This window comes from Micropterus salmoides, unplaced genomic scaffold (assembly GCF_014851395.1).
Source record: "Micropterus salmoides isolate LMB-PRFRI ecotype aquatic unplaced genomic scaffold, ASM1485139v1 Ms_hic_scaffold_7, whole genome shotgun sequence".
Taxonomy (NCBI): Eukaryota; Metazoa; Chordata; class Actinopteri; order Centrarchiformes; family Centrarchidae; genus Micropterus; species Micropterus salmoides.
This window is the reverse complement of record NW_024044459.1, coordinates 38840501-38850366: the sequence shown is the minus strand read 5'-3', so window position 1 is coordinate 38850366 and position 9866 is coordinate 38840501. Positions and strand designations below refer to the sequence as shown.

Genomic DNA, 9866 nt, shown 5'->3' with positions numbered 1-9866 from the left:
TGTCTCTGTGTCTCTGTGTGTGTCTGTGTGTCTCTGTGTGTCTCTCTGTGTGTCTCTGTGTGTGTCTGTGTGTGTCCGTGTATCTCTCTGTGCCTGTGTGTGTCTCTGTGTGTCTGTGTGTCTCTCTGTGTGGGTCTCTGTGTCTCTGTGTGTCTCTCTTTGTCTGTGTGTGTGTGTCTCTGTGTGTGTTCTCTGTGTGTGTCTCTGTGTCTCGTGGTGTTTCTCTGTGTGTCTCTCTGTGTCTCTGTGTGTGTGTGTCTCTCTGTTTCTCTGTGTGTGTGTGTCTGTGTGTGTGTGTGTCTCGTGTGTCTCTCGTGTGTCTCTGTGTGTGTGTCTCTCTGTGTCTCTCTGTGTGTCTCTGTGTGTGTCTCTGTGTCTCTCTGGTGTCTCTGTGTGTGTCTCTGTGTTTCTCTGTGTGTGTCTCTGGTGTGTCTCTCTGTGTTTCTCTGTGTGTGTCTCTCTTTCTCTCTGTGTGTGTGTCTGTGTTTGTGTATCTCTTTGTTTCTCTGTGTCTCTGTGTGTGTGTCTCTGTGTCTCTGTGTGTGTCTCTGTGTGTGTGTGTGTGTGTGTGTGTGTGTGTATCTGTGTCTCCGTGTGTCTCTGTGTCTCCGTGTCTCTGTGTGTCTCTCTGTGTCTCTGTGTGTCTCCGTGTGTCTCTGTGTGTGTCTCTGTGTGTCTCTCTGTGTGGGTCTCTGTGTGTCTCTCTGTGTGGGTCTCTGTGTGTGTCTCTGTGTGTGTGTCTCTCTGTGTCTCTCTGTGTCTCTCTGTGTCTCTGTGTGTGTCTCTCTGTGTGTCTCTCTCTGTGTGTCTGTGTGTGTTTCTCTGTGTGTCTCCGCGTGTCTCTCTGTGCCTATGTGTGTCTGTGTGTGTTTCTCTCTATGTCTCTCTTTGTCTCTGTGTGTGTGTCTCTGTGTGGTGTGTGTCTGTGCCTGTGTGTGTGTCTGTGTTGTGTGTCTCCTTGTGTCTCTGTGCCTGTGTGTGTCTCTGTGTGTGTCTCTGTGTGTGTGTGTCTCTCTGTGTCTCTGTGTGTGTGTCTCTCTGTGTCTCTGTGTGTGTGTGTCTCTGTGTCTCTGTGTGTGTGTGTCTCTGTGTCTGTGTGTGTCTCTGTGTCTCTCTGTGTGTGTCTCTGTGTCTCTCTGTGTGTCTCCGTGTGTCTCTCTCTGTGCCTGTGTGTGTTTCTGTGTGTATCTCTCTGTGTCTCTGTGTGTGTGTGTCTCTCTGTGTCTCTGTGTGTGTGTGTCTGTGTGTGTTTCTCTGTGTGTCTCCGCGTGTCTCTGTGCCTGTGTGTGTCTCTGTGTGTCTCTCTGTGTCTCTCTTTGTCTCTGTGTTTGTGTTTCTCTCTATGTCTTTCTTTGTCTCTGTGTTTGTGTCTGTGTTTGTGTCTCTCTTTGTGTTTCTGTGTGTCTCTCTGTGTGTCTGTGTGTCTCTGTGTGTCTCTCTGTGTGTCTGTGTGTCTCTCTGTGTCTCTGTGTGTGTGTGTGTCTCTCTGTGTGTGTCTCAGTGTGTGTCTCAGTGGGTCTCTGTGTGTGTGTCTCTCTGTGTCTCTCTGTCTCTGTGTGTGTGTCTGTGTTAGTGTATCTTTTTGTTTCTGTGTGTCTCTGTGTCTCTCTGTGTTTCTCTGTGTCTCTGTGTGCCTGTGTGTGTCTCTCTGTCTCTCTGTGTGTGTGTCTCTGTGTCTTTCTGTGTCTCTCTGTGTGTGTGTCTCTCTGTGTCTCTGTGTGTGTGTGTCTCTCTGTGTCTCTTTGTCTCTGTGTGTGTCTCTCTGTGTCTCTTTGTCTCTGTGTGTGTCTCTCTTTGTCTCTGTGTGTCTCTCTGTGCCTGTGTGTGTCTCTGTGTGTGTCTCTCTGTGTCTCTCTTTGTCTCTGTGTGTGTGTCTCTGTGTCTCTCTTTGTCTCTGTGTGTGTCTCTGTGTGTGTGTCTCTCTGTGTCTCTCTCTGTGTCTCTGTGTGTGTGTGTCTGTCTCTGTGTAACAGTGAGGGAGGCCATTTTGAATTTGATGGCTCGTCCAAGACGCAGCAGGTGGTTTGCGTCACCCTGACGACCCTACAGAGGTTAAAGACCTGGGACTCCCTGCAGCCGGTCAGGACTGAAGACCTGAGGTCCTGCTGGTTCCGGCCTCCCTGCAGAACTGTGACCTGCTCGTTTTACCCTGAACATGTTCCTGTAGAGATGATAGCAAACCGCCACTGCCCTAGTTTGTTTGTGTAGTTCTAACTGACCCTGCCCCTCGTTATCAGCTGTTAACTCTGAGTTAACCAATCAGCTATCAGCAGGGTCACATTCTTCATTTCAGCCAATCACGCTGCAGCAGCATCAGACAGTTTCAACTCACCACGGCGTGCTGGTGCGTCCTCTGGCTTCCTTATTGGTTTGCTCTGCTGTGATGTCACTCTCAGGTGTTTGCTCCTCCCAAACTCCTCCCCCAGCAGGTAGAACCAACCAGTCACACGCTGCCGACACAGAGGGGGCGGGGCCAGCATCTCATTAAAGCTCAGAGTGGGATTAAACATGTGCATGAAGCTGGTTCCCTGCGCTCAGCCTGAGCCGCTGAGAGGCTCTCTTTTCTTTTCCTACAGACTGTCACATGTCGACGCCGCGTCAGAGAAAGGCTTCATGTTGTCTCTGATTCTTGTTGGTGTTTTGAAGATAATTACAAAGATGCTGATCGACGCTCAAAAGAAAAGACTTCTCTGCAGTGAGACGCTCCACATGAAGCTCTGCAGGTGGATTCATCTCCTGGAACTATGGCCGAAACTAACTCATCTGATTAATCACTTCATCACTTCAAATAAATAAATAAATTCAAGTAAATGATAAAATATCAGAAAACTCGAGCCAAAAGCCCAAAGTGAGTTTCTTTTCTTTTAATCAACTAATGGATCAATCAGCGCCCGTCACCACCGACAGGAAGCTGGAAGCCTGAAGTGTGGACGGGCTTTGCTGGGACTCACCTGTCAGGTGAAACACAGGTAAAACATGAAAAAAGGCCGCTCCCTGCAGCCAGTCACCATGAAGGATTCTCTGTCTTTTGATTGGTTTAAACTGACCTTAGAGGAAGAGACAAGAGAACCAATCCCAAAGCTCATGCATCCAATCAGCTGGCCGCACCTGGGGAGACAGAGGGAGCAGGTGGACAGGTGTGTTAGAGATGTCAGGTGTCAGGTTCCTCGGGTTAACGAGGACGCACTGATGAACTGACGGAAGGCGGGGGCAGGTCATCAGTCCATCGCAGGGCCACACATAGAAACAAAACAACTACTAAGGACAATTTAGGGTCACCAGTCGGTGGGAGGAAAGAACCCAGGCACATGCAAACTCAACACAGACGGGATGACCGGAGTTCGAAGTTGGGACCTTCTTGCTGTGAGGCAACAGTGCTAACCACTAGGCTACCGTGCTGCCCCTGGTTTGGGTTAAAATACTTAATTACTAAAGTTACATAACTTAAACATTAAATGTGAGACGGGAAACTAGCGGCGGTCTCCTGGTTGAAGGTCCAGCTTCTGGTCCTCGTCCTCACTCTTCCTTTAGTGAGAAGACCCTACAGGGTTTCCCCCAGAGCGTTACAAACTGACGGGTCTCGACCAAGCGTGCATGTGTGTGATGACTCGGGACTGAGAACAGGTTGATCCTGGACCAGCTGCTAAGAGTGAGGAAGAGAGTGGGCGGGGCTTCAGCTCTGATGTCATTACTGACCTGCTGACCACAGAAACCAACAGCCTGTTCAGGATGAGGTCGTCAAGGATACACCTGAAACACACACACACAGAGTTAATATGTAGAACTGAATGTTTGAAACGTCAAAGATCTTCAGCGCAGAGCTGCAACAACATGATGCTTTGTTTTCACCAGAGACGGGGACTCGAGTTAGAGACTCGGACTCGAGTCCGACTTAAGTCGCACACACAGTGACTTGAGACTCGAGGTGCGGGACTCGTGAACAATGTTTATTTTTAGGAAGGTTCTGATGAGCGTGCCGTTATTCCCTCCCTGCGTTACCTGTAACCTGCCTACGTAACACGTAGCATCAGCTGCTACACGTGAGAGAGGACAACAAACAGCTGCTGAGCCGTTCATCATAAACTTTAAACATAAACAAGACCCAAACAAAGAAGCGTTGAACGCAAAATAGGTTAGTAACCTGAGGTTAGTGAACATGTTTAGCTCAGCTTTAACCATCTAACGTTAGCTTGCTTTAGCTATGACCTACGAGAGTTTAACTCCGACTGTCGTTCGTTATGAAAAGATGAATGAGCGTTTGTGAAAACTTGTGGTGCTCGATTAACGTAATCCTTTACGTCCTGCTGGCTGCCTTCACGGTAATTATTAACTGTGGCTGCAAACAGGTTACAGATTTATTGTTGATCATGTAAAGTTACAGTTTTATTTAGTTAAAGTTACACTGGGTTTGAGAGTCTGCGGTTGGTGTTGACTTACAGTAGTTTATAAGCTGTCATTAGTTGCATTGCACATCACATGGTTGTGCTCTGTAAGAAAAACAGGTCACAGATACAGAATCCCTTACAGCTCTGCAGTTTTATTAGCAGCCTGGATTGGACGCAGCAGGTGATGCAACATTCATTATAATCACGAGTGACTTGAGACTTGACTCAGACTCGAGCTCAGAGACTTATATTTGTACTGCATACACACATATTATACATATATATATTATACTGTACATGCATGCAGACACACACACAAATACAAACATGCCCAAAGTATTTATAACGTTGACAAATTTTGATTCATAGTGAGTTTTTTCATTGGGCAATAAAAGTGGCCTTTTATTGTGGCCAGCCTAAGGCCTTTTGATGTGGCCAGCCTAAGGCCTTTTGTTGTGGCCAGCCTAAGGCACACCTGTGCAGTACCCATGCTGTCAGATCAGCATCTTGATATGCCACAACTGTGAGGTGGATGGATTATCTGGGCAAAGGAGAAGTGCTCACTAACACAGATTTTGACAGATTAGTGAACACTATTTGTGAGAAATAGGCCTTTTTGTGTACATAGAGAAGGTCTTAGATCTTTGAGTTCAGCTCAGGATGAATGGGGGGGCAAAAACAAAAGTGCTGCGTTTATAATTTTGTTCAGAGTACAGACGGCCAAACTAAAGAGTGTGTGTGTCTCACAGTGTAAAGCTGTGTTTGTATTCTGGGTTCTTGTTGTTCAGGACGGTCGGAGTCGTCATCCTGATGCCGCGGTCGAGGTCCGAGGTCACTGCCAGCTACACACAGAAATAAAAACAGATTCCAGATTTTATCTGCTGATCAGTTTAAATCTCTGATCAATAAACTGCTGGAACACCTGAAGCTTTCTTTACCTCCACATATGAGTCACATGACCTTTGGGATTTTCCCATCAGCCCTCTGGCTTCGTGGACTGCAGACAGAGACAGGAAACAAAGACATTTTCTGTGACTTCCAATTGTCCTCTGGTTCATTCAGACCCAGATCACCAGCAGCCCTGTGGGACAGAGAGCCTGTACCTGCCAGGTGTTCCCACCTGAGACCGAGCCACAGGTTCTCTAACGGTCCCTGGCTGTTGGTGTTCCAGGGTCAGCCTCCTCTCTCCCACAGCAGACTGCAGACCACCAGCTGGAGCTGCAGCTCCCTCTCTCTCACAGCAGACTGCAGACCACCAGCTGGAACTCACTGGTTCACATGAGATGAACCAGGTTTTAAAAAGGGAAAATATTTAAACACTCACTCTGAATGACAAGCTGCCCCGCCTCCGGAATGACTGATAGCCGTAGCTGACCTATAGAGAGAGAGAGAGACTTATTATTATGACCTGGTCTGATGAAAGCTCAGTTACTGATTGATTGATTGATTGACGGCACCTCTCCCTCTGAACACAGACGGGTGGATCTTCCTCCTCCTCCTGGGCCCAGTTGGCCTCCTCTCAGACCTGGACCCGATCCTGGCTCCCTCCTCCTCTCCTCTGCTGGACTCTGCACCCAGGAATCTCTCACACCTGATTTGGCGGGTCTTGGTCTCTAAGGATTGATCTGAGACCAGATCTGCAGTGCTCACAGGACCTGCTCTGGACCTGATCTGGATCAGAGCAGACAGATCGATCAGTAGGAAGTTCAGGACCAGAATCAAACAGAGACCCTGTCAGAGTGTATTTCTAACTGACCTCGAAGGTGGACTCTGTGGCCCTTTTCTGTCTGATCCGGGTCAGTCTCCTGTAGTCCAGATTGCTCTCAGTGGATCCTGGATCAGTCCGATCTGTGAGGACCAAACCCTGAACCAGTTCAGACCCTCTGAGATCTACAGTCTGGACTGAAGTCTGGATCCTGGTCTTACTAATCTGGGCCACTCTGACCTGCGGTCTGCAGGACTGGATCTCACTTCCAGACCTGAATCCAGATCCAGCTGCAGACTCAGATCCAGTCCTGACTGAGGTCCTGGTTCTGGTTCCAGACTGTGAAAACCTGCAGAAACAACATCTGAAGCTCAGAGTCTGAATGTTGGTTCCTGATCAGGGATCAGGGGCCAGTTTCTGTTGTGCTGGACTAGTCTAAAATTAGTTCAGACTGGTCTGATGTAAGTTGGACTGTTTTACAAAAATAAAGACTAGGTTTAGACGTAAACATGAGACACCTGACCCCAGGCAGTCTGACAGATGGACCAGTCCTGCCTCTTCCCGTTTCAGGATGTTTCCTCTTAAATATTTTTGTTTTGGCGCCATGTTCTTGGATCTTTTTGAGTATCTCTGACGCTCCGCTCAGCGGTCGGGTTAATGCTGGTTACTATCATCGCAGGTTTTTTCCAAAGCGTTTCTTTTTGTTGCCAAACTCTCTGCTAACTGTAAAATGTCCTAATAACCATTTTACAGCTCCAACAAACACATTTTTTTTCGCTGGGGTAAACTGCACTGAGCGGTTGTATGCACCTACTCAAAACCATTTTTTTGTTTTAAAAATTGTCTTATTTTACCCAGAATTCATTGCAGTGTAGTGCTACTTCAGAGAGTCAGGGTCTGCAGTGCTTTGTGGTCTTTAGATCAAGTCTGACTGTCTCCTGTATCTGAGCCACGTGAAACCGGACCGGTTCTCACCGTCTGTGCTCTCTCTTCAGGTTCGGTGTTCTCCTCCAAAGAGCTTCTCTTGGATCCCTGTTCTCCTCACAGCCTCCTGCTGTTCTCCTCCTCCCCTTCATCTCCTCCTCCTCCTCCTCTCTGCACCTCCTCTTGCAGGCTGGATGCTGATGCTGGGCCTCCTGGCGTCTGTCAGAGCAGCAGGTGTTCATGTGACCACCAGGGGGAGACAGAAACAACATGTTAGCCGTTAGCCTCCCGCTAACTCTTGCTAACTCTGAGCCTCTTGCTGACTCCCACTAACTGTTAGCCTCCCGCTAACTGTGACCTTTCTGCTAACTCCCGCTAACTGTTAGCCTCCCACTAACTGTGACCTTCCTGCTAACTCCCGCTAACTGTGAGCCTCACGCTAACTGTGAGCCTCCAACTGTTAGCCTCCCGCTAACTGTGAGTTTCCTGCTAACTTCCGCTAACTGTTAACCTCCCGCTAACTGTTAGCCTCCTGCTAACTGTGAGCCTCCCGCTAACTGTGAGCCTCCTGCTAACTTCCGCTAACTGTGAGCCTCCTGCTAACTGTGAGCCTCCTGCTAACTTCCGCTAACTGTTAGCCTCCCGCTAACTATGAGCCTCCTGCTAACTGTGTGCCTCCTGCTAACTTCCGCTAAATTTTAGCCTCCCGCTAACTGTTTCCTCACTTTTGCACAAAAACATTTTCTTATATTTGTACATTCTTATACTGAGGAAAGTTTTATGTCCTCAACACTTTGAGTTAAACTATAAACCAGATTAGGAGGCGATCGGTGGAAGGGATCCATTTTATTTGTTTTATTTCAACAGCTCTTCTCCTTTCTCATCCCGACTCTTTACTGAAGACAAACACACGTTAAACGCTCTTGTAGTTAGTTTCTATCATTTCATGCTGCCTCCATGAAACGGTGCAAGGCCACTGAGGTTAGCTACAGCTATCCAGTCTTTTAGAAACAGACAGGTGAGGATGACCTTCTCAAGGAGGACGTGTCGGCCCACGTTCAACATTTAAAGTGACCCCCGGCGTCATGTTGCTGCCCCAGTGAATTGTGGGACGGTGTTCCTTTGGTAAAGATGGTCCCTATGCTGAGGGAGGAAAGAGAGGAAACACCTCAGCTGTTAGAGGACTCAGCCAGCTCTCATCTGGGCTTCACTCAGAACCTGATCAGGAAGAGGAGAAGCAGCTGATGTGAAGCTGCAGCTCGTCACGCTGATTGAAGCTAACGAGGAGGATTAACAGATTAACTCGTCACATTCCTCCTCCTGGTTCAGGTTTCTGTCGAACAGCTGCATGTTGAGCAGGACGAACAAACTGTTCATCCATGAAAACACAGTAGGAAGTATCAGATCAGATAAATCAGAATAAAATATGACTTCACTAATGAAACTCTGAGTTTGACTCAAATAGAGAGAGCAGGAAACTCCTTAATAACTCCTTCAGACGTTAACTCTGGAGACGCTCACAAGTTTCTTTCTCCGAGTTAAACATTAAACTCAAACTAACAAGTGTTTTTAAATTCACTTTGTCCCGCAGACTCTTATTCAGCCCAAAGTTCAGATCAATTAAAGTTCAGATTCAGTCTCACCTCTTCCTGCTGGTCAGAGGCGCTTCCATCACTCAGAGATCTCTACCTACCTAACTAACCAACTACCTGCTCTGTAACCACCCGGCAGTCTGGCCGTTTATCTCTCTGCTGAACTCTGACTTTCTTCTAAATTTCCCTCTGAAAGAAAAAAATTCAAACCAGTTCCCCCCCGTCAAGTTAAAACCAACAAACACGACCGTTTCCTGTTCTGTACTTTCAACATAAAAGCACAGTTCTTATCAGGTTGACTAAACTGACTTCACCATACGGGCCTTGTCTCCTCAGTGGCCGGAGCTTTTGAGCTGTATCACATGATCAGTGACCTCAGTCGTCCATGCTGCTTTCAAACTGAATGTGTGTGACGAGATCAAAAACTCCAGAACAGATACTAAATGGACCTCTTGGTGATGTTGACACAACTTAAACCTGCATCCTCAATAGCAGCCAGCAGGGGGCGACTTAAACCTGCATCCTCAATAGCAGCCAGCAGGGGGCGACTTAAACCTGCGTCCTCTCCAGCAGCCAGCAGGGGGCGACTTAAACCTGCGTCCTCTCCAGCAGCCAGCAGGGGGCGACTTAAACCTGCGTCCTCTCCAGCAGCCAGCAGGGGGCGACTTAAACCTGCGTCCTCTCCAGCAGCCAGCAGGGGGCGACTTAAACCTGCGTCCTCTCTAGCAGCCAGCAGGGGGCGACTTAAACCTGCGTCCTCTCTAGCAGCCAGCAGGGGGCGACTTAAACCTGCGTCCTCTCCAGCAGCCAGCAGGGGGCGACTTAAACCTGCGTCCTCTCCGGCAGCCAGCAGGGGGCGACTTAAACCTGCGTCCTCTCCGGCAGCCAGCAGGGGGCGACTTAAACCTGCGTCCTCTCCGGCAGCCAGCAGGGGGCGACTTAAACCTGCGTCCTCTCCGGCAGCCAGCAGGTGGCAACTTAAACCTGCGTCCTCTCCGGCAGCCAGCAGGTGGCAACTTAAACCTGCGTCCTCTCCGGCAGCCAGCAGGGGGCGCCTTAAACCTGCGTCCTCTCCGGCAGCCAGCAGGGGGCGCCTTAAACCTGCGTCCTCTCCGGCAGCCAGCAGGGGGCGCCTTAAACCTGCGTCCTCTCCGGCAGCCAGCAGGGGGCGACTTAAACCTGCGTCCTCTCCAGCAGCCAGCAGGGGGCGACTTAAACCTGCGTCCTCTCCAGCAGCCAGCAGGGGGCGACTTAAACCTG

The 9866-nt window shown here is 48.9% G+C and overlaps 2 protein-coding genes across 4 annotated transcripts in view; one reads left to right on the top strand and one right to left on the bottom strand.

Annotated features, from left to right (window-relative positions):
- LOC119891413 (regulator of G-protein signaling 3-like) overlaps positions 1-9104 on the bottom strand; it is a 52656-nt gene extending 43552 nt beyond the window's left edge. Inside the window, exons 1-10 of one of the 3 annotated variants that reach the window (XM_038703048.1) lie at positions 8658-9103; positions 7066-7233; positions 6142-6439; positions 5843-6056; positions 5710-5760; positions 5324-5382; positions 5133-5227; positions 3697-3750; positions 3048-3108; positions 2333-2450 (exon numbers count right to left, since the gene is read on the bottom strand). In XM_038703048.1, coding sequence (XP_038558976.1) covers positions 2333-2450; positions 3048-3108; positions 3697-3750; positions 5133-5227; positions 5324-5382; positions 5710-5760; positions 5843-6056; positions 6142-6439; positions 7066-7233; positions 8658-8686 — 1147 coding nt within the window. In that variant the 5' untranslated portion in view covers positions 8687-9103. Of the gene's footprint in view, positions 1-2332; positions 2451-3047; positions 3109-3696; positions 3751-5132; positions 5228-5323; positions 5383-5709; positions 5761-5842; positions 6057-6141; positions 6440-7065 lie in introns of all 3 variants that reach the window. The other 2 variants (XM_038703047.1, XM_038703046.1) reach the window with 2 other exon arrangements.
- Positions 1-9866, top strand: part of LOC119891415 (fibrinogen C domain containing 1) — a 45390-nt gene that overhangs the window by 14233 nt on the left and 21291 nt on the right. The window lies entirely within an intron of this gene.